The 24,873-nt window shown below is 42.5% G+C and overlaps 1 protein-coding gene across 3 annotated transcripts in view; it reads right to left on the minus strand.

Moving 5' to 3' along the window:
* The window catches only part of IPPK (inositol-pentakisphosphate 2-kinase), a 60,222-nt gene that overhangs the window by 11,494 nt on the left and 23,855 nt on the right, over positions 1 to 24,873 (minus strand). For 2 of the 3 annotated variants that reach the window (XM_086315602.1, XM_086315600.1), the window contains 5 exons: positions 23,233 to 23,291; positions 22,742 to 22,814; positions 19,065 to 19,344; positions 17,116 to 17,266; positions 16,281 to 16,383 (listed from right to left, as the gene is read on the minus strand). In XM_086315602.1, the coding sequence (XP_086171728.1) occupies positions 16,281 to 16,383; positions 17,116 to 17,266; positions 19,065 to 19,344; positions 22,742 to 22,814; positions 23,233 to 23,291 (666 nt within the window). The remainder of the gene's footprint in view (positions 1 to 16,280; positions 16,384 to 17,115; positions 17,267 to 19,064; positions 19,345 to 22,741; positions 22,815 to 23,232; positions 23,292 to 24,873) is intronic. The other variant, XM_086315603.1, reaches the window with a different exon arrangement.

Here is a 24,873-nt window from a genome sequence, read left to right on the forward strand (position 1 = left end):
TATGGTGATTGCAGCCATGAAATTAAAAGATGCTTACTCCTTGGAAGGAAAGTTATGACCAACCTAGATAGCATATTAAAAAGCAGAGATGATATTACTTTGCCAACAAAGGTCAGTCTAGTCAAGGTTATGGTTTTTCCACATCCATGGTATGGATGTGAGAGCTGGACTGTGAAGAAAGCTGAGCACCAAATAACTGATGCTTTTGAACTATGGTGTTGGAGAAGACTCTTGAGAATCCCTTGGACTGCAAGGAGATCCAACCAGTCCATCCTAAAGGAGACCAGTCCTGGGTGTTCATTGGAAGGACTGATGCTGAAGCTGAAACTCCAATACTTTGGCCACCTCATGCAAAGAGTTGACTCATTGGAAAAGACCCTGATGCTGGGAGGGATTGGGGGCAGGAGGAGAAGGGGACGACAGAGGATGAGATGGCTGGATGGCATCACCAACTCGATGCACAAGAGTTTGGGTGAACTCTGGGAGTTGGTGATGGACAAGGAGGCCTGGGGTGCTGCGATTCGTGGGGTCACAAAGAGTCGGACACGACTAAGTGACTGAACTGAACTGAATACAACATCCATTCCATAGCCCATGAATCAAGGAGTGATCTCAGCTTTTAAGTCTTACCAGTTACATTTTGTTAGGCTGTAGCTGCTACAGATAGTGAATTCTTCTGATGGATCTGGGCAGTCAACTGAAAACCTTCTGGAAAGGATTCCCCATTCTAGATACCATTAAGAACATTCATGATTAATGAGACAAAGTGAAAAGATCAACAATAACAGTTTAGAAGAAGCTGATTCCAGCCCTCATGGATGTCTTTGAGAGTTCAAGACTTCAGTGGAAGAAGTAACTGTCGATGTGGTAGAAACAGCAAGAGATCTAGAATTAGAAATGAAGCCTCAAGATGTGACTTCATTGCACATCATAAAAATTTTATTTTTATGATAAAATTTTACTGGATAAGGATTTGTTTCTTATGGATGAGCAAAAAGAAACTGTTTTCTTGAGATGGAATCTACAAGTAAAGATGCAGTGAAGATTGCTGAAACAAGAGAATATTTAGACTATGACATAAATTTAGTTGGTAAAGCAGTGGCAGAGTTTGAGAGGACTGACTGCAAGTTTTGAAAGAAGTTCTACTGTGGTAAAGTGCTCTCAAAGAGATTTCATGCTTCAGATAAATCATTCATCAAAGAAAGAATCAACCAATGCATCAAAGTTCATTGTTATCTTAAGAAATTGCCACAGCTACCCCAACCTCCAGCAACCACTACCCTGATCAGTCATTAGCCATGAACACAGAGGCAAGGCCCTCCACCAACAAAAAGATTACCTGCTATAGGCTTAGGTAATGGTCAACATTTTTTAGCAATAATGTATCTTTTAATTAGCTACATTCTTTAGACATAATGCTATTGTATACTTAATAGAGTATAATATAGTATAAACATAACTTTAATATGCACTAGAAAGCCAAAAAATTCACATAACTCACTTTATTAAGATATTTGCTTTATTGTAGTGGTCTGGAACCAAACCCACAATATCTCTGAGGTATACCTGTAACCACATTAACAGAAAATAGAAAAGTCACATGGTCTTCTCAATAGGAATAGAAAAGGCATTGAATAACTCAACACCCACTCCTAAAAAATCTCCTAACAAATCAGGAATAGAAGGGAACTTCCTCAATTTGATAAAGGTTATTTATTTTCAAGTAAACCAGGGCTTCCCTGGTGTTTCAGTGATAAAGAATCTTCATGCCAATGCAGGAGACATAGGTATGATCCCTGATCCAGGCAGATCTGACATGGTGCAGGGCAATTAAGCCTGTGCGCCACAACTATTGAGCCTGTGCTCCAGGGCCTGGCAACCCAAACTACTAAGCCCATGTGCTGCAGCTACTGAAGCCCATGCACCCTGGAGCCCATGCTCAGCAACAAGCGAAGCCACCACAGTGAGAAACCCATGCATTTCAACAAAAAGTAACCCCTGCTCGCTGCAACTAGAGAAAGCCGTGTGTGCAGCAACAAAGACACAGCACAGCCAAAAGTAAAATAAATAAATAAAATTATTAAAAAAATAATAATAAACCAAACATCAAAAAAGCCTACAGTAAATAATTTAATGGTAAATGCTTTCTCTTTAAGATTGGGAACAAAACTAGAATTTCCACTATCAGAAATTAGTTAGGCAAAACAAATAAGTAAAACGTATACATATCAGAAAGAGGAAAAAAATCAAATTCACAAACAATATTTTATATATATAGTTAGAATTAGTGGCTTCAACAAGCCTGACAGATAAAAAACACATCAAGGTAGAAAAATCAATTGCATTTCTATATATCCACAATAAACACTTAAAGTGAAACAATAAGATACAATCTATATCTAAAACCATCAAATATCTAGAAATATATCTAGTAAAATATATGATCTCTCTAAAAAAAACTATAAAATGTTTTTATCAGATTTTAAATAATACCTAATAAAAAGAAAATGCCCATGTTGGGGACTCAATCTTGTATCAACTCTTTTCATCATTTTAGTGCCAAATCAATCAAAATCCCAACAGGTTTGTTGTTGCTTTCCCTTGTAGAACTGAACAAGTTGACTCTTTTTTTTTTTTGAGGTACAGTTGATGTACAATGTAAGCTGATGTAAGTTTCAGGTATACAACCTAATGAGTCACAAACAACTGAAAAATAATTAATCTTCCAAATATACAAGCAGCTCATGCAGCTCAATACCAGAAAAAGAAACAACGAAAAAGTAGGCAGAAGACCTAAACAGACATTTCTCCAAAAAAGACACAAATGGCTAATAAACACAGGAAAAGATGCTTAACATCACTCATTATTAGAGAAATGCAAATCAAAACTACCATAAGGTATCATCTCACACTGGTCAGAATGGCCGCCATCAGAAAGTCTGCAAAGCATAAATGTTGGAGAGGGTGTGGAGAAAAGGGAACCCTCTTGAACTGTAGGTGGGAATGTAAATTGACACAGTCACTAGGGAAGATAGTATGCCTATGGCCAACTCATGTTGATGTATGGCAAAAACCATCAAAATACTGTAAAGTAATTATCCTCCAATTAAATTAAAAAAAATTATATCCCATTTATAGCTATTTTATAGCTATTATTAATTATCAGCTATATAACCTGTGTTGTACAATATATCCTTGTAGCTTATTTATTTTATACATAGTAGTCTGTACCTCTTAATCCCCACCCCTACTTTGCCTGTCCCTCATCTCTCTCCCCACAGGTAACTACTCATTTGTTCTCTATATCTGTGGGAAGTGTTTCTTTTTTGAACAAGTTGATTCTAAAATTTATATAGATAAGCAAACGGTCAAGAAGAGCCAAGGCATTAATTAAAGGAAAGACATTCTTGAAGAAAGTATATAAGAATTTACCCTATTGGGTATCAAAGATTTATTATGACTCTATAGTGATCAGGACAATTCCTATGACTCTAGGACAATGTCATATGAAAATAAAACCTTACCTCATGCCACACCAAAAATCAACTGCAAAAGTATCTACCAAATGCAAAAGGCAAAACAATAAGGTTTCTCAAATATCTGGAGGACCTTAAGGTAGATAAAACACAGAGAAAGACTACTAAAGAAAGAAAAAGATGTAAATTAATCTTAAACTTATGACCTTCCCTTCTGAAAGGGACAAACTTCATTAAGAGAGTAAAATGGCTAGTGGAAGAAGATATCTGTAACACATATATCTGACAGTGGACTTCTTGACTTCTTTCCAGAACACATAAAGAATTCCTTCAAACCAATAAGAAAAAGACAACCCTACCAAAAAAAAAAAAAAAACCAAAACTGGGAAGAGACTTAAATGCGTGCCTCGTGGAAAAGGAAATAGACCAATAAACATATGAAAAGGTGCTTAATCTCACTGCCCAATAAACCACTATTACCCACTCACCAGAATGACTAAAATTAAAAAGACCCACAAACAAGTGGCAGAGAGGGTGTGGGGCCACAGGAACTACCCTAGCCTGTCAAACTACCTTAGCCAGTTGTAGGGAATATAAACTGTTTCACAGTATCTGCTAAAGCTGAATATGCTCACATCTCTGGCCCAGAAATTGCACTCCTAGGAATATACCCAAGAGAAATGTATGTGCATGTTCACTAAGAGATCTGCACAAGACTGTTTTGCGAAACCTTTATTTGTAACAGTCAAACTGGGAGCAACTCAAATATCTGTCAGCCATAGAATGGGTGAACTGTAGCATATCCATTTAAATGCATCACTATGAAACAATGAAAATATGGAAATGCATGCAATAATATTAGTAGATTTCATACATGTCATACAGAACTTTAAAAAAAAGAGATATACTTGATTCTGTAATTATAAAGTTCAAACACATAAACTAAAATATAGGTATGGAAGCCAATACAATAGTTAACTTGAGGGAAAAATGCAAGAGTAATAACTTACAGGAAACCAACAGGGATTCTAATTAGCTGCCAGTATTTCATATTCAAACCTAACTGGTAGTTCTCCAAGAGTTTTCTTTATGACAAATAATTGAGCTGTACATCTTTTGCTGTGCACTTTTATATGTTGCTGTATTCCACAATATAATTAATGAATAAAAAGCTTAGAAAATTAAAATTTTAAATACTAAAAATATAAATTATTTTTGAGGGCATGTGGAAAACAGGGCCCTCGACTATTACAGGAAGGAACATAAATTGGCAAAGTCTTTTTCAGGAGGACAATATGACAGGATCTAACAAAAATAAATCTAGCATTTTAACTTCTAAAAATCTCACTGGCAGATTATGAGTAAGTGCACAAGGGTTAAAGTAACAAAATGTAAACGTTATTTTTAATAGTAACAAATTAAAGATAACACTCAAACAAATTACAATTAGTTATATGACCACACTAACAAGAACAACACTTTTGGGAGTATAGAGAACTTCCAAGGTCCCTCCGACAAAACAATGGTATCCCTATTAACACTGTTAATGCACTGCTAGGCTTGCAGAAGGTAAGGGAAATCCCCAACCCAATCCCCTCTTCTCACTGTCAGTCCCAAAAGAATTGAAACTAGAGGTTTGAGCAAAGAGCAATAGAGAAGGCTGAGCTGCCCTGTAGGCAACGTCAGTGTAGGTATGGTTTCTAGGTATAAGCCCTAGAGTACAGCATCTAAACCCGAGACTTCCCCCTTAGGCCAAAGATCCATATCTTCTCTGGAGAAAAGCATTCCCTATTTAGGTCCCCAGGATTCTCATAGATTAAGGTCAAACAAACATGAGCTCATGATCATACAACTTTAAAAACCCAAGCAGCATGGATGAGCTGGCCAAAATAACAAGAGATTATTATTTTTTTAACCTCCAAGGTTTTATTGTATCTTTTAAGATACAGAATATAAAATATCTATTCATTAAAGAAATAAAAGATGGAGTTTAAAAATGGGCAAGCAACAAGGAACTATGAAAAATACCAAGCAGATGTGAAAATCAACCAAACAGAACTCTGAGAAATTAAAAGTATACCTACTGAAATGGAAAACTCAATGATCAATAAATTAACAGATTAGACAAAGATGAAGACAAAATCACTGAACTGGAAGGCAGAACTAAAGAAAATGATAAAATGAGGTCTGCTATATATCTAATTATAGAGTCTAAGAAGAAAAGAACAGGATAATGGAGAAGAGAGAATATCTGATGAGAAAATGGCTGAGAATTTCCCAGAACTAATAAAAGACATATCCACAAATACAGAAAGCACAACACAAACCAAGCAAAATAAATTAAAAGTACACCACACTGAATCACACTGCATTAAAATGTCAAATTAAATAAATAGACTTTAAAAGCAACTATAGAGGAAAAAAATCACCTTTGAGAAAAGGCAGTTAGACAAACAGAAAACATCTTAGCAGCAACATCCACAGTCAGGTAATATTGCATAAAATGATTAAATGCTAAGAGAAAAACAATCAAGCCTTTCTTTAAACCCAGAAAAAAATTACTTTTTAAAACTATGATAAAATACAAATACTGTATATCCAGATAAACAGATACAAAGATAATTTACCAAAAGATATTCACTAATGTAACTTCTAAAGGATATACTTCAAGAAGAGGAAAACTGTAAACTATATGCCAATAAATTAGACAACTTAGATAAAATGGAAAAATTCCTTAAAAGATATGAAATAACAAAACTGCCTCAAGAAGAAATAGATAGCAAAATTATACCTATAAGTAGTAAAGAGACTCAACTGGGTATCAAAACATTACCAACAAAAAAAAGCCCAGACCCAGATGGCTTCACTAGTGAATTCCATCAAATAAAGAATTACCATCAATCCTTCTCAAATCCCCCCCAACCCCCAGAAAAAAACAGGCTGAAAAAATACTTCCCAATTCATTCGACAAGGCCAGAATTACAGATCCATACCTCTTATGAGTACAAACACAAAAAGCCTCAACAAAATAATAGCAAATTGAACCCAGCAATACACAAGACTTATATGCCATGACCAAGTGGGGTTTATCCCAGGAATGCAAGGTTGGTTTTAATATCCAAAAATGAATATGTCATATCTATAGAATAAAAAACAAAAACCACACGATAATATCATAATAAATATCAACTGATGCAGAAAAAACGTTTGACAAAATACAACGTCCTTTCATGATAAAATCATTCAACAAATTAAGAAGGGAATTTCTCCAACCTGATCAATATACAAAAAGCCCAAAGTTAACATTATACATAATGATGAAAGACTGAACACTATCCCAGAAACCAGTAACAAATCAGACAGGGATGTCTGTTCTTACATTTAACACTGCACTACAAGTTCTAGCCAAGTGCTATTATGCAGGAAAAAGACGTAGAAGGCCACCAAATTGGAAAGAAAGTAGAAAAACTATCACTAAATGATCTTCTATAGAGACAATCCTAAGGAATTCACTAAAAACAACTCATTTAAAACCTAATAAACTTGGCAAGGTTGTAAGCTACAAAATCAATATAAAAAAACAACTTCATTTACAACAGCATCAAAAAGACAACATTCAGGAATAAACTTAATAAAGTACAGAATGTATCTCTGAAAAGATTGTTGAAATAAAAACAAAGATCTAAATAAATGGAACAGCATCCCATGTGAACAAACTGGAAGACTTACTGTTGTGAAGATGGCCATACATACTGTGCAAGCAAAGTGCAGACTCACCACAATCCCTATCACAGTCACAGCTGGTTTCTTTGTAGAACTTGGCAAGCTGATTCTAAAATTCACAATGGAATTACAAGGGGCTCCAAATAGCCAAAACAATATTGGAAAAGAGCAATTTCAAAACTTATTAAAAAGCAACGGTAATCAAGAGATGTACAAGCATAAGTATAGATATATAGATATATATATCATTGGCACACAAATGAATATCAAGAAATAAACCCATACATTTAGGGGTAAAAAAAAATAGTCTCTCAACAAATGGTGCTGAGATAACCGAATATCCACATACCAAGAATGAAAGTGGATCCCTACCACAAATCATATATAAAATTAACTCAAAATGGATCTAAGAACAAAATTTAAGAGCTAAAACTCTTTGAAGAAACAGGAAAATAATCATGACTTTTGATTTAGCAATGAATTCTTAAATATGACATCAAAAGCATGAACAACAACAACAAAAAACAGATAAACTAGACTTCATCAAAGTTAAAAACTTTCTCATTTCCTACTCCAGGAGATCTTCCTGACCCAGGGATCAAACCCCCATCTCCTACATCTCCTGGATTGGCAGGTGGATTCTTTACCGCGGAGCTACCTGGGAAGCTCACTATGCAGTATACTTGAAACTAACATAATATTGTATGTCAAATAAACAAAATGTTTAAATTGCAGATATTTTGTAACAAGGAACATGATCAAAAAACTGAAAAGGACTCTGACAGAAACTTCATATATTTGCAAATCATATATCTAATAAGGGCCTACTATCCACAATGGACAGAATTCTTACAACTCGACAATGAAACAACACAATTAAAAAGTAAGCAAAGGATCTGAATAGACATTTCCCCAAAGAAAAATACAAATGGGCAATAAGCACAAGAAAAAATGCTTAGTCTTCAGGGAAATGCAGGCAATGGCACCCTACTCCAGTACTCTTGCCTGGAAAATCCCATGGATGGAGGAGCCTGGTAGGCTGCAGTCCATGGGGTCGCGAAGAGTCGAACACAACTGAGCGACTTCCCTTCACTTTTCACTTTCATGCACTGGAGAAGAAAATGGCAACCCACTCCAGTGTTCTTGCCTGGAGAATCCCAGGGACGGGGGAGCCTGGTGGGCTGCCGTCTATGGGGTCACACAGAGTCAGACACGACTGAAGCGACTTAGCAGCAGCAGCAGGGAAATGCAAATCTAAACCACAATGAGATACCATTTCATACCCATCAGGGTGGCTAAAAACAAAAGGGCAGGTAACAAGTGTTGTCAAAGACAGAAAGGAGCTGGAACCCTGTATACTGCTGGTGGGGATGTAAAATGGTACAGCCATTTTGAAAAAAGGTCTGGCAGTTCCTTAAAAGTTAAACATAAGTTACCACTTGACCCAGCAACTGCACTCTTAAGTATATGCCCAAGAAAAGTAAAAATATGCCCACACAAAAATTTATACACACATATTTATAGCAACATTATTCATAATAGCCAAAAAGTGAAAACAATCTAAATGCTCATCAAACAAAATGTAGTAGCTCTATAGAATTAAATACTGTTCAGTCACAGAAAGAAATGAAGAACTGATACCTGCCACAACAACAGAAGCAGAAGATATTAAGAAGAGGTGGCAAGAATACACAGAAAAACTGTACAAAAAAGATCTTCACGACCAAGATAATCATGATGGTGTGATCACTCACCTAGAGCCAGACATCCTGGAATGTGAAGTCAAGTGGGCCTTAGAAAGCATCACTAGGAACAAAGCTAGTGAAGGTAATGGAATTCCAGTTGAGCTATTTCAAATCTTGAAGGATGATGCTGTGAAAGTGCTGCATGCAATATGCCAGCAAATTTGGAAAACTCAACAATGGCCACAGGACTGGAAAAGGTCAGTTTTCATTCCAATCCCAAAGAAAGGCAATGCCAAAGAATGCTCAAACTACCACACAATTGCACTCATCTCGCACGCTACTAAAGTAATGCTCAAAATTCTCCAAGCCAGGCTTCAGCAATACGTGAACCGTGAAATTCCAGATGTTCAAGCTGGTTTTAGAAAAGGCAGAGGAACCAGAGATCAAATTGCCAGTATCCGCTGGATCATGGAAAAAGCAAGAGAGTTCCAGAAAAACATCTATTTCTGCTTTATTGACTATGCCAAAGCCTTTGACTGTGTGGATCACAATAAACTGTGAAAAATTCTGAAAGAGATGCCTCTTGAAAAACCTATATGCAGGTCAGGAAGCAACAGTTAGAACTGGACATGGAACAACAGACTGGTTCCAAATAGGAAAAGGAGTACGTCAAGGCTGTGTATTGTCACCCTGCTTATTTAACTTATATGCAGAGTACATCATGAGAAACGCTGGGCTGGAAGAAGCACAAGCTGGAATCAAGATTGCTGGAGGAATATCAATAACCTCTGATATGCAGATGACACCACCCTTATGGCAGAAAGTGAAGAAGAACTAAAGAGCCTCTTGATGAAAGTGAAAGAGAGTGAAAAAGTTGGCTTAAAGCTCAACATTCAGAAAACTAAGATCATGCCACCTGGTCCCATCACTTCATGGCATATAGATGGGGAAACAGTGTCAGACTTTATTTTTGGGGCTCCAAAATCACTGCAGATGGTGATTGCAGCCATGAAATTAAAAGACACTTACTCCTTAGAAGGAAAGTTATGACCAACCTACGCAGCATATTGAAAAGCAGAGACATTACTTTGCCAACAAAGGTTCGTCTAGTCAAGGCTATGGTTTTTCCAGTGGTCATGTATGGATGTGAGAGTTGGACTATGAAGAAAGCTGAGCACCAAAGAATTGATGCTTTTGAACTGTGGTGTTGGAGAAGACTGTTGCGAGTCCCTTGGACTGCAAGGAGATCCAACCAGTCCATCCTAAGGGAGATCAGTCCTGGGTGTTTATTGGAAGGACTGATGTTGAAGCTGAAACTCCAATACTTTGGCCACCTGATGCAAAGAGCTGACGCATTGGAAAAGACCCTGATGCTGGGAAAGATTGAGGGCAGGAGGAGAAGGGGACGACAGAGGATGAGATGGTTGGATGGCATCATCGACTCGATGGACATGTGTTTGGGTGGACTCTGGGAGTTGGTGATGGACAGGGAGGCCTGGCGTGCTGCGGTCCATGGGGTCACAAAGAGTCAGACACAACTGAGCGACCGAATTGAACTGAACTGAACACAGTTAAAGGCTTTGGCATAGTCAATAAAGCAGAAATAGATGATTTTCTGAAACTGTCTTGTTTTTTTGATGATCCAACGGATGCTGGCAATTTGATCTCTGGTTCCTCTGCCTTTTCTAAAACCAACTTGAACATCTAGAAGTTCACGGTTCACATACTGCTGAAGCCTGGCTTGGAGAATTTTGAGCATTACTTTACTAGCGTGTGAGATGAGTGCAATTGTGCGGTAGTTGGAGCATTCTTTGGCATTGCCTTTCTTTGGGATTGGAATGAAAACTGACCTTTTCCAGTCCTGTGGCCATTGTTGAGTTTTCCAAATTTGCTGACATATTGAGTGCAGCACTTTCACAGCATCATCATTTAGGATTTGAAATAGCTCAACTGGAATTCCATCACCTCTACTAGCTTTGTTTGTAGTGAAGCTTCCTAAGGCCCACTTGACTTCACATTCCAGGATGTCTGGCTCTAGGTGAGTGATCACACCATCATGATTATCTTGGTCGTGAAGATCTTTTTTGTACAGTTCTTCTGTGTATTCTTGCCATCTCTTTTTAATATCTTCTGCTTCTATTAGGTCCCTACCATTTCTATCCTTTATTGAGCCCATCTTTGCATGAAATGTTCCCTTGGTATCTCTAATTTTCTTGAAGAGATCTCTAGTCTTTCCCATTCTATTGTTTTCCTCTATGTCTTTGCATTGATCACTGAGGAAGGCTTTCTTAAAAGTAGATCAGTAGTTGCTTAGTGGGGTGAGGAGATAAGATATTGGCTAAAGGGTACAGAATTCTAAAACTGACTATGATACTGCTTACACATCTGTGAACATATTAAAGACCATTAAATTGAATACTTTAAGTGGGTAAATTGTATGGTATGTAAATTATATCACAATAAAACTTTTAGAGAAAAAGGAAAGAGCGGAGAAATCAGAATATTGAGCAAAGATATAGGAACATGTGACAGATCTAAACAAATATCTGTATAAAATAGTACTGTAAGTTGTGATTTTTTTTTAATTAAAAAAAAAAAAAAAAGAACATGAGAAATGGAATACCTGGCAAAAACGCATATAAGTTGGGAACAAAAATGGAATTAAAGTAACCCAATTCCTTATGTTTGTGTGTCAGGGAGTGATGTGGGAGTAGGAGTTAAATTATTAATTTTAGTCTTTAAATATGCATGGTCGAATTGGACAAGTAACCAGAAAAATGTAATATCAGAATGTCTAACTTCTAAACCAACAGGAAAAAAGGAATATTAAAACTAACAAACAAAAGTGAACAGAAGTCAGCAAAATATGGGCCAAGGGCCAAATCCAGCCCACCACCTGTTTTTATAAATAAAGTTTTACTGGAGCACAGCCATGCTCCCTTATATTTGTCTCTGGCTGCTTCTGAGCTATAATGGCAGTGCTAAGTAGATACAACAGAGACCAGATGGCCTACAAAGCCTAAAGCATTTACTGTCTGGCTCTTTATAGAAAAAGTTTGCTGACACCTACAATGGAATACTAAACAACAGTCAGAAAGCAAGAATTACTCTCAGCTGCAGCTTCCTGAGCTTTGAAATAAATACAATATTCTCTCCTCTCTCATTTCATCAGAGGCACAAAGCTCAATTAGATAAACCATATTTGTGAAAGAACTTTTTAATCATCTGTGGCCTAGGAATGTTCTCAACCTGTTCTCCAGCTTCAGCTTCACATACACCCTCTTCAGATTCCAACTAACAGAACCTAAATCCCTAAAACAACAACAAAAAGATAGACCCTTATATTCCAACACAGAGAGATGTCAAGACACGTTAGTTTAAAGGCAAGCCAGTGACACATTAACGTGAATAACTCCTCAAATAGGATGAGTTAGTGAGTTAGTGCTTGTATATGTGTTACTGTGAAGTTCTGAAAAGATAACAGTGGATATATATTTTTTGGGCAGAAATAACATTTTATGAATTATACTCACTACTTGAATCCTTTTCATTAAATTATTTGTTTGAGATAATCCTGGGTTCCGAATACACTTTACCCAGTCTCCCTCAATGGTGACATCTTACAAAACCATACAGTACAATATCACAGCCAGGATAGTGACATTAATACGCTCCATGATTTTATTCCAGTCTGCCCTGGACCCCTTGGTACAGCTGTCCCAGTCCTGACAATGTGTCTGTGGTTCTCTCTTGTTAAGAGTCCTCGCTCCTGTCTCCAGCCGGGGCTGAGTGTACCCTCCTCTGTGGCTGTGTTGTGTATGTGGACGAATCTCATCACACACGTAGGTTCATGCATCATCTGCCACCACAGTTAAAATACAGAGCAGCTGCATCATCACAAGATTCCACTTGTTGACCTTTTATAACCACAGCCCCTTCCTTCCATCTCCTCCTCATCCCACAGCAACCATTCATTCATCTTTGTCATTTCAAGAATGTCATATAAACAGAATCATTGTGTGTGATCTTTTGAGATTGGCTTTTGTCACTCAGCACATTTCTCTGGAGATTCACTCAGGCTGTTGTGTGTATCCACTTTGCTCAACAGTTCCAGCTTGTGTAACCTATAGTAGGTCACCTGCTGACAGGCACTTGAGTTGTGCCCGTTTCCAACAATTACAGTTACAACAATTACAAACCAGGCTGCTGCGAACACTTCTGTATAGGGTTTTGGGTGAGCCTAAGTCTTCCCTTCTCTGCAACAAATGCCCAGGAACACAGGTGCTGGGTCATAGGGCACGTGCATGATTAGCTCTGCAAATCTAGGTTCTCGGCACCAGCATTCAGCGTTGTCTCAGTGTGCTTAGTTTAGTCATTCTGAGAGTTGTGTAATGATCGCTTGAACCTCTTAGAAGATTCCATTTACATATGAAGCAAGAAATTGCAATAAAGTTAAAAAGTAATCCATCCTTATTACAATTTTGAAAAATACAGAAATGTGTAAAAAAGGAAGTAAACGTCTATGCTTCTTCTCTCGATAAAAGGAATACTGATATTTATTCCTAAATCAATATACCCAATTTGCAGACAATGTAGGGCAGTCCATCGCTTTATTCTGATAGAGGCTTCCTTTTGGATTTCTCCCCACCATGAGGACAATTCCACCCCCAGACACCTCAGTTAATTCCCTCTGGGCTCTTAGCTTTGGAGGGGACCTCCTCAAAAACTGAATGGCCACAGAGGAGGGTACACTCAGCCTTGGCCAGAGACAGGAATGAGGACTCTTAACAAGAAAGAATCACAGACACATTGTCAGGACCAGGACAGCTTAATCAAGGGCTCCAAGGCAGCCGCCCAGAGGAGGCAGAGGGCATGCTGTTTTATTCCCGTCTTTTCATCACTTCGCTCCCACTAGAACAGTGTTCCTTAACCATTTCAGCATCTAGCAAAACCTCTGACAGCCTAGTGAAACTTATGGATCCTTCTCAGAAAAACATTCTCAGGAGTGACAAATATAAAGATACCATGAGATATCTATAGCAACTACAGTGTGAAATCAAAAGGTCAGATTTCTCTTAATGGCAAAGGTGGGGGTCCTGTTGACGCTACAGTGGTTGCTGCCACATTCTTAATGGAAGGAAACACTAAACTCAGAGATTATGAAAACAAATATGTAAGTTTTTTTCCTATCCAAGCTCATGGAGGCCCTGAATGCCCTGATTTCACAGAATCAGAAAGAATAGGATCAAGGCCTCTTCCCTAAGAGACTCTCCCAGGGTGCCGCTTGGCCTGAGGTAGAGGAAGGAAGGAAGCCAGCCACACACAACCACAGGCAGGGGTCTGGGCCCAGAATCCCCCCTGAGGGCTATAGGAGAGATGGTCGGCACGTGTCTGCTCTATGGCTGCTAAGGAGGAAGCACAGACCCAGCAAAGGGAGGGTGGAGAGAGGACTGGGCTCAGGGTGGCCTGGAGCCAACTGAATAAAGGGAGCTCCTCCCTAGAAGCTAAAGTAACATGTCATCACTGACCCAGTCTATCTGGGGGAAACTTTAGCCACATTTTAAAAAATTTTTTTAATTGGAGAAAAATTGCTTTACAGTGTCGCACTGGTTTCTGCTGTACAACAATGCAAATCAGTCGTAATTATGTATCTCCCCTCTCTGGGGAGCCTCCCTGCCCTCCCCACATCCCACCCCTCTGAGCTGTCACAGAGCGCCAGGCTGGGCTCCCTGTATTATAAAGTAGCTTCCCACTAGCTATGTTTTACACATGGTAGTGTATATATGTAAACTGGCTCCAGGCCGCGCTGGGCCCTCCCCTCCCTGCTACCTTCTCAATTTGTTCCACGTTCCCCACCCCCCGCCCTGTCCACAGGCCCATTCTCTTTATTTGCGTCTTCATTCTTTTCCTGCAGATAGGTTCATCAGTACCATTTTTCTAGATTTCACATACTGCATTAACATATAATATTTGTTCTTCTCTTTCTGACTTACTTCACTCTGTATAACAGGCTGTAGGTTCATCCACCTCACTACAACTCAAATCTGTTCCTTTTCATTCAGCTCAGTTCAGTCGCTCAGTCATGTCCGACTCTTTGCTACCCTATGAATCACAGCACGCCAGGCCTCCCTGTCCATCACCAACTCCCGGAGTTCACCCAAACTCATGTCCATCGAGTCGGTGATGCCATCCAGCCATCTCATCCTCTGTTGTCCCCTTCTCCTCCTGCCCCCAATCCCTCCCAGCATCAGGGTCTTTTCCAATGAGTCAACTCTTCGCATGACGTGGCCAAAGTATTGGAGTTTCAGCCTCAGCATCAGTCCTTCCAATGAACACCCAGGACTGATCTCCTTCAGGATGGACTGGTTGGATCTCCTTGCAGTCCAAGGGATTCTCAAGAGTCTTCTCCAACACCACAGTTCAAAAGCATCAATTATTCGGCATTCAGCCTTCTTCACAGTCCAACTCTCACATCCATACATGACCACAGGAAAAACCATAGCCTTGACTAGACGAACCTTTGTTGGCAAAGTAATGTCTCTGCTTTTGAATATGCTATCTAGGTTGGTCATAACTTTCCTTCCAAGGAGTAAGCGTCTTTTAATTTCATGGCTGCAATCACCATCTGCAGTGATTTTTAAGTCCAAAAAAATAAAGTCTGACACTGTTTCCACTGTTTCCCCATCTATATGCCATGAAGTGATGGGACCAGATGCCATGATCTTCGTTTTCTGAATGTTGAGCTTTAAGCCAACATTTTCACTCTCCTCTTTCACTTTCATCAAGAGGCTCTTTAGTTCCTCTTCACTTTCTGCCATAAGGGTGGTGTCATCTGCCTATCTGAGGTTATTGATATTTCTCCTGGCAATCTTGATTCCAGCTTGTGCTTCTTCCAGCCCAGTGTTTCTCATGATGTACTCTGCATATAAGTTAAATAAGCAGGGTGACAATATACAGCCTTGACATACTCCTTTTCCTATTTGGAACCAGTCTGTTGTTCCATGTCCAGTTCTAACTGTTGCTTCCTGACCTGCATATAGGTTTCTCAAGAGGCAGGTCAGGTGGTCTGGTATTCCCATCTCTTTCAGAATTTTCCACAGTTTATTGTGATCCACACAGTCAAAGGCTTTGGCATAGTCAATAAAGCAGAAATAGATGTTTTTCTGGAGCTCTCTTGCTTTTCCCATGATCCAGCGGATGTTGGCAATTTGATCTCTGGTTCCTCTGCCTTTTCTAAAACCAGCTTGAACATCTGGGTTTAATCCATAATTATTCTGCTTTAACCATCAGGAGTTGGTACTGGGAAACACTTCTTATGAAAATTCTGAGTTAGTATTCTGAGTTAGTATTAAGAGCCTAAGGAGCACATAATATGTTTCTGGAAGAGTTTACCCACCTTTGTCAATGCAAAAGCCACTGTACCATCATCCTCAGTGGAAAGATCGAGCAGCCTCTGGTAAAATGCTTCATCATAAGGCCCATCTATTTGCAATGTTTTTCTGAAGAACAAAGCACAAAAAAACAGGATAGCAAAGCTGCCTGGAAATCATCTGTTATCTCTTTGCAGTTTAAGAATCATACATCTGTTTTTAAAGAACATTAGTGGATTCATCTCTTCCTAATGCTAAACTGTTATGAAGCGTGAAAGTTTTAAACACAGCTTGCAAGACCAGAAACCAGGAGAGCCTGAATGTCTCCTGTTTATGACAAATGGTGTCGAGGTCAGAGATTCTAGTGAAGGGGTGATAGAGAGGAAGCCAGGCCAGGCGACAGCTGCAGCCCCCACCACATGCCACAGGTGCGGATCCTTGCAACCCACATCAAGACGGTCAGGAAATGGACAAGGAAGCGCCTGAAGGCCAAAGCCCAGCTGGGCTGAGTGAAAGCGGCTCACCGGCTGTGGAGCAGCACTGCCCCCTGCAGGCTCAGCTCCAACTCAGAACATGGAACTGACTAACAGGGTTGTCAGGACATACTCTCCTTTCTAGAAATGGGAAAGCTATCTCTGATCTGACAGGACCTTGGTCCTCCTTCACATGGCACTGAATCTCCGGGCTGGCCCTGCAGCTGGGGGCAGGGAGGGGGTAGATGGGGTGAGTCATCCTCCTGGGAGGCCTATGCAGTCCTCCCACTGGGTCAACCTGCTACCCTCATCCCCATCTTGCCCTCAGGGCTGCTCGGGCCCCATACAGGCCCAGAAAGGGCAGGGGAGCACTGGGTCTATGCCTCACCTCTCCTCAGGAAACTCCTCCAGGTACCGCTCAACCCGCCGGTACAGAGGGTAGAGGCCTTCGATGTCCAGCAGGTCCAACATCTGCACCTGGAGGGTTTTGTACAGAAGACAGCCCTTCGGTAACCCTGAGCGCTCCGGGGTGTTTTTTCCTACCAAGAACATCAGGGGAAAACGAGAAGTTTACTGTCAAGGACTGAAGAAGGTGGCGGGCACAGGCCGCACCCTGCCTCACGGAGCTGCTGGGGCTGGACAAGTGCACGTTCCGGGTTAGACACAAAGGAGAGGCAGGCCCCACAGCTCACTGTGCGCATCCCCCTCCTCTCAACATCCTTCAGTCTCCATCACACCAGCCCAATCTAGAGAGAGAACCCTCAGTCTACAGAAGACTAAGCACAAAATGTAAAAGGACCGCAGTAACGTCCTCACATCTGCAAGACAGCATCTGCAGAGCCCAGGGAACAGCCTGTGTGAAGAGGTGTGACCACACTGAGCAGGGAGCCACCGGGGCGGGGACAGTGCAGAAATGAGGTCCATTCCACACTCAAGGGTTCTCAGGGGCCTTAAGGGCTGGGGAGACAGAGTCCTAGCTCACGTATCCCATCCTTTGAGCAAACAGTCATGTCTGATGAATGAACAAACATCATTGAGTCCAAGCCACAAGGAGCACCTGTGGCCACGTCCAGTTCTGACACTCTGACCTCCCACTTCTGGCAAAACATGCTCAGTCATCCAAGACAGAGTGAAAATGCACAGGTCCAGCTAAAAGGGATTTGTTACAATTACAGGTTATTCATATAGTAGAGTATCTACTTTATGGTCAAAAAATAAGTTAAAAAAATAGCATGTAGAATACATTGTACATCCCATGGGTCAGACTTGTGTCTGTGTACATATGCAGGGAAGGTCTGGAAGAAAAGTCCACAGGGGTCTCTGACCAGTGTCCACCTGTGTGTCCTTCCAAACAAGTTCTGTCTACTTACAAGCAGTTAAGTACCCAAACACGGGCATGAGTTTACAAAAATTGTCTGAAATGAGTAGGCATCACTTTTGCAACAAGAAAAATACCCGCAAAATTCATCTGTGCCACTGCATGGGGGACAAAAGAAGGGTGACTTGTGCCCAGGTAGCTGCATGGGAAAACCACTGCACCTAAAATCCATGCAGGAGCAAAGCTGCCATCTCCCTGTGTCACACCCCCACAGCATCCTCAGAGGCTCCAAGAGACTACAGGGACTGGCAGCACAAAAACTGAATAATCTGAATCCTCCTAGTCAGCCCCTCAAAATAAGATCCTGGTTACGGCTCCACATGCTACATACTTGAGCATGTTGGCGAGCCTGCCAGCAGATGACAAAGGTGGCAAATGAGGAGCCGTGAACATTCATGGCAAAACCCAAATCAGTCACAAAGTCACCTTGAAGTTTGGGTGCCCACTAAGTCAAAGCCAGCCCATGGCAAGTCTGTAAGGAATGGGGCCTAGAGTAGGAGACACCCAGAGTCACAGGTCTCATACATCTGTGTTCATAACCTATCTGCAAACTGCCACCCACTGAGGCCACCCACCCACCCTAAAGGGCCTTGTACTGTGGGAGTCCAATATTCTGGGCCTCAGTTCTCTCCATCTAAAAGAAAGGCCAAGGAAAACCCACCTCCAGGGCTGCAATGAGATGGAACAATGTAGAGAAACCACAGAGGATGTCAGACATGTCGGACGACATTTAGAGAGAATCTTATAGCTCCAATGTATGCTGCAATTTATAAACCCAGACAGGAGATGAGAACGGTAATGTCCCCACCTGGGGCTGAGACGATAGGGAGGCCCAGCTTTGGGGAGCCCTGACGGGACCAAGGCTGCTCCCACAGAAGCTCCGTGAGGCCAGGCAGGACCCTTGCAGGCCATGCCACAAGCTCTGCTTCCCTTGCGCCCAGCCCGCCCACCAGGCCTACCTTGGCAGCGCAGGCTCCTGCTGAAAGGGCTGGCTTCACAGACGGGTGGGCCCCGCAGCCCAGGCCCCGACCTGAGGGCACCCGCCCGGCCCTTGTCCGAGCCACTCAGTAGCACCCGTGTGATGACACGCACCAGCTCCCGGATCACAGCCCTTGTGCAGTGGGGTCCACTGGCCAGGCCATTGGATGGGAAGAAGAATGGCTTCAGGTGGTGCGCGAGCTCACTCCAGTCAGCCATGGGGCTGCGGGCATCTTTGCAGCCATAAATCAGCTCACCATTCTTCAGGAAGGGAAAGAGACAGGGAAACATCAACTCCAACAGGTTGATAGAAAAACACCTCCGTCCCCACCCACTAGATAGGCAAAGGCACTTGACATTTTACACGTGCCCCCATTTAGGGTCTCTACCCACCCTCATGTACCACATTAACTGACCAAGTGGAAAATCCCACTGGAACATGAAAAAGAAGAAAAGTTCTCAAAAACCAAAGACCAGAAAGGCCCCAGACCTGAAATTCAAACCCTCAGACAGGAACACGTGGTATGCAGGCAACCTCAAACAAACTCAGCCCAAAGCACAAACTCCCAAAGATCCTAGCCTGTTACTGAAAAGACCCTAGCCTGTTACTGAAGAGGCCAAGTGACACTGTGCTACTGAGGGACACAGAGTATCAGTCTGGCCCTGAGCAGACAAACTGCTCAACCACTGTGGGCGTACATTGGCAGCCAGCATCCCAGAGCCTTCTGTCCTCTGTGAAAGACTAAGCCAGGCTCCAGCCAGGGTGGTTAAGGCCATCAGCATCACTAATACGGAAGTCTTCATTTTGGAAGCCAATCCTGCCTTTGAAAACAAAGTCCAGCAAAGAAACTCCTCATGGCACCAATGATCCCAGGGCTACAGAAAGGGATGCTCAGTAGGTGCAACCCCATGACTTTTTACAGGGGTCTGCAATGTCCAGGAAAAAGCTTGATCAGCAGCCAATCCCAGGTGACAGACATTTTCTAGTTTGTGAGAGTGTGGTCAGCACCCTCCAGTAGGTCCCCAGTGGCCTTCATCCCTTGATACTCACACCCCGTAGTTCTCTCTCCAAACAGTGGAGGTTTAGTCTGTGTGACTGACAGAATACAAGTAAAGCCAACAGCATACCCCTGGCAAGATTAAGATGCTGTGGATTCCGTCCTAATGATTCTCCTCTCAGATCACAGCAGCCACACTGAGCTGCCATGGAGCTGTGCGGTCTCCTGCCTATGGCTGTGGAGGCACCATCCGAGCAGCAGAGCCTCTGGCCCCACAGCTGAGCCCTCAGATGAGATGCAGCCTTGAGAGGCCCTGAGCCAGAACCAGCTATGCTGCTCCTTCTGGCCACAGAAACCGAGAGGATCAGTGGCTGTTGTGCAGTAGATGGTACCACGAGGACGATCCCAGCTCTGCCCCCAGGCTGCAGATGGGGGTCAATTCAGTCCACTAAGAAGCGTGGACGGGGATTCAGCAGCATGATGCCTCCCTAGGAGTCCCCTGTCAGCACCGTCAGAGGGCGCAGATGTGGGTGCCCAGAGAGATGGGAACACAGCTGAGGCCGCTGCTGACCAAAGGACCAGGAGAAACCAACAAGAGATGCTGCCCCTTGAGACGGGCCTTACAGAGGGAGGGTGGGTGTGCCAGGCAAAGGAAAAGGAGGAGCTTCTGGGAGGAAAGCAGGCCAAGACGAAGTATAGAGCCAAAACCACTCAACATGGGCTGTGGCCAGAAGGTAGGGCCAGGGCTCAGCCTGCCGTCCAGTGCAGGGGCAGCCTTGGCCCACCATGAAGCTCTCTCCTCCAGGCCCATGAGCAGCTGAGTGACCCTGGACAGTAGAAGGCTTTCTCTCCCCAGTGTCTGGAATCCAGACAGACAGGCATCTTACATATACACATACAGTTGCTAAAAACCTCATGTGACATGTGCAGAGCACTGTCATCCCAGTCTCTGTGACAGTCCCACATGGCCCCCACCACATCTCACAGGTGTCTAGTATCAGGGTGGACAGAGCCACAGGCTTGGAGTCTGTGAACAATATTCAGACAGACAAGGAGAAGGCACCAACGGCAGAGAACATAGTGGCAGCATGGATCACAATCCAGGAGACCTCCCCACACCTGGAACTTCACGAGAGAGAGCTTGCCAGCACTTGCAAAATGTACTGCATTGCTCCTGGTGTTATTTTAAAAAGCCATTCCATGTCACTTATTTTAATCCATCTCTTTTCAAAATATTATCTCAATCTCTGGATTTTCCCCTTAGCTGAGTTCAACAGAAGCAGCAGATAGCCAGGGTTCTCAGTCCCAGGTCCCAGGTCAACTGATCCAGGGGCCAAGTCAGACTCACCACTCAGCTTATGCTGGCCTAATAGGCCAGCCTACGTGAGGGCAGTCAGAAAAGGGTCCACTTGAGACAAAATGTCAGCCTTACTATAGGTTCCAAATAAATCCCCAGAAGAGAGGGAACTTATCTTTGGCATTTAAATATAAAATTCCTAAAGTCTTTATAAGAGTTAAAAACAAAAACTGATTTTAAACTATGTCTCTTTTTCTGGATTTGGCAAGGCAGGAGACAAGGTAAAGCTGATTCAACTGACCAGGTTTCTGAACCATACGGGGAGAAGTGAGTCAAGAATAGGCTTCACGCCCACATTCCCCAAGCTCACTTCTGAGGGGCACCCAGTATGCAGAGCAGCACTGTCTGCTCTGAGGGGATTCTGAGGGGCATCCAGTATGCAGAGCAGCACTGTCCACACGGAGCAGGATGCAGAGGGCACCAGGCTGTCCAGACCCAGCAGCCCTGCTACGCCACACAGATCCACCGCCTGTAAACCTGGAGCCTGTCACGAGCTCTTGCTTATATGCCACACCTAGTAAGAACATAACCAGGACTGGGAGCAGTCAGTGGTAAGCAGGAAAGGAGATGACAAGGGGGACCCCAGGGGACATATTTCCAATACAAACTCTTCCCCAGATCTGGGCCAGCCCTGCCCCCTCTTCCTGCACCCCTTCTCCCCACTCCTCTGCCCCTCAGCATCTCCTCCATGTATGCCTGACAGCAGGAGGTAGGGACCACAGGGCCTGAGCAAGTCCAGTCAGGGTGCCAGAAGCAGGTGGTCATGAGGAAGCAGAAGGTGCCAGTGCCAGATGGTGAGTATGCTGCATGCAGAACCCTTCCCCTACACAATCAGGATGCAGGACAATCAGAGCTGCAGGACTCTGAGAACTCACTAACTGACAAGGAGATCCCCTAACTGTAAGTTCCCTAAGTTAACCGGGAGGAAAGGCACAGGTGTGGCCACCCTTTAGGTTGCCCTGCCCCAGGTCCTACTCCCATCTCAACCACAGAGGACACCTGAGACGTGGTCAGGGCCATCTTTACCCAAGAACCAGAGTCAGGGTCTGGGCCTTGAGTCTGAGGCCACCCAGTGGGCAAGGAGTTACCATTACACACCCCAGGAGTCCCAGGATGGCACGTGCTCATGAAATAAGGCTTGGAAAAAAGACCCAAGGGATCATACTGAGGCAGCCTCTGTGCAGATGCCCTTGTCTGCAGGTCACAGAGCCCTGTTAGGGACCATAGCACCAGGGCTTCATCCAGCTCAGTTCAGACACCCACTGGACCCACCCAAAAGCCATAAAATAGAAGCAACTTTTACCTTAAAGATCTTTAAGTTGTTCTGTGCCTCCTGTAACAAGCTTTTCAAAGCAAAGTACATTCTCTGTTTATTTCTAAAAAGAGAAAGTATTATTGACAATTAGAGCAGACTTTGCATTTACCTGCCTGTGGCTCAGGGGACATGCCCAAGAGTTGCCACTTGAGATCTCCAAGCTTTGCAGATTAAGGAGTTGTATTCTCCCCAGCCCTCTTCAGAGAGGCACCCCCATTACCGCCCCTAATCCCTACCCTTCTCTCTGCCCCTTCCTCTGGCAACAACTCCCCAGCCACTGGTAATCTGCAGGAACCTATTGAGGCAATGCTGACCCCAGGCAAGAAACCTGAGCCCTGCCCAGGGCCCTGCTTTCTGCAGGCAAGTAGCCCCTACCTCGCAGAATGCACCCTCCACCCCCCACTACAGAGAATGCCACACACCCCACCACCACCACCAAGGGAGGCAGCACTAGGGACAAAGGAGAAGTATTCTCTTACCCTGAGTAGAGATCGAGAGGGCAGTATTTACTTATCTGCTTCCACTTCCCAGTTGCTACCTGTTAAGAAATCACCACAGGGTGTCAGTGATGGGACTGGGGAGGCACACTGGGCTAACTCTAACACACAGAAGAGCTCGAGGGACTGTGAGATCACCAAGGCAGCTGAAGGGCCCAGCAGGGGACACCACCTCCAGGTGCAGGGAGCTGGCACAGGGAGCTTGACTCTGACTCCAAGAAACCTCGGCCCTCCTCTGAGAGCCTCACGTAGCTGCCAGCCCCTCCACATGAGCAGAGAAATGCAGCCAGCACCTTAATAAGATGTCATGGCTGAATTTTGGTAATCAGATGAACAAATCTTTACAATTATAATATCCAGGAAAGGTAGGTTGCACCCAACTAGCAATTCATGTTGTCGGTGAGAAGACAAATTGGCACAACCTTTGAAAGGCAACTTGCTGGTTTCCATCACAATTTTAAAGATGGATGCCCCCTGATTTGGCAAATCTATGAGGAATCACTGGGTCAAGGATGTTCACTGCGACATGTGAAACAACCTGTGAAACACAGCAAGACCTAGAAACAACTAAATAAATCAAAGCACATCTGCTCTTATGGACTAGGACACAGCAAGCCACATGTTGAATGAAAGAATCAGTAAATAATATGCGGCCACTAACAGACAGAGGCAAAATCACAAATATTTATTCAAAGAGAAAAGCAAGTGGCAGAACAATGCGTATGAAATAACTTGCTTTAAAAAGAAAAGAAGGGTATGTGCATCTATACATGCGTTATCCAAACACATAACAAAGAGCCTCGACAGACACACGGCAAGCAATCTTCAAGCGTTATTTAAGTGAACAAAATCAACTAGCAGAGTAATTGCTTATGGCAAGAAAAAAAAAAAGACAGGACTCAAATGACTAAGAATGAAAGAAAATACATTACTATCAATCTTGCAGGAATAAAAATAAGTTTAGAGAAATGCTGTGAACAATTACATGCCAACAAATTATGTGAAATGAACAAATTCTTTAGAAACATACAGCTACCAAAACTGACTCAAGAAGAAATAGAGAATGTAAACAGACATAACAAAAGACTGAATCAGTAATCAAAAACCTTTCAACAAGAAAATCCCAGGACCAGATGGCTTTGCTACTGAATTCCACTAAATGTTTGAAGAAAAATCAACACCAATACTCAAACTCTTCCAAAAAATGAAGAGTAAAAGATGGAAAATCTTCCGAATTCATTCTATCAAGCCAATTATCATCCTGGTACCAAAACTAGACAAAAACATCACTAGAAACTACAAATATCCCTCAAGAAAAAATCCTCAACAAAAACTAACAAACCAAAATAAGTAGCATACTACAGATTACACACCTTCATCAAGTGGCATTTATCTGTCAAACACAAGGGTGGTTCAACATATGAAAATCAATCAACATAATACACCATATTAATAGAAAGAGGAAAATACCTCATGATCATCTCAACAGATGCAAGACAAGCATGTGACAAAATCTAACATTCTTTACGATTTAAAAAACAAAACTCTAAAAATAAAAAAAAATTTGACAAACTTACAGTGAGAACATTACATTCTACAGTGAAAAACCAAAAGCTTTACCCC

Source organism: Bos grunniens, chromosome 8 (genome assembly GCF_055505025.1).
Source record: "Bos grunniens cultivar Pamir isolate PY7600 chromosome 8, Bosgru_T2T1.0, whole genome shotgun sequence".
Taxonomy (NCBI): domain Eukaryota; kingdom Metazoa; phylum Chordata; class Mammalia; order Artiodactyla; family Bovidae; genus Bos; species Bos grunniens.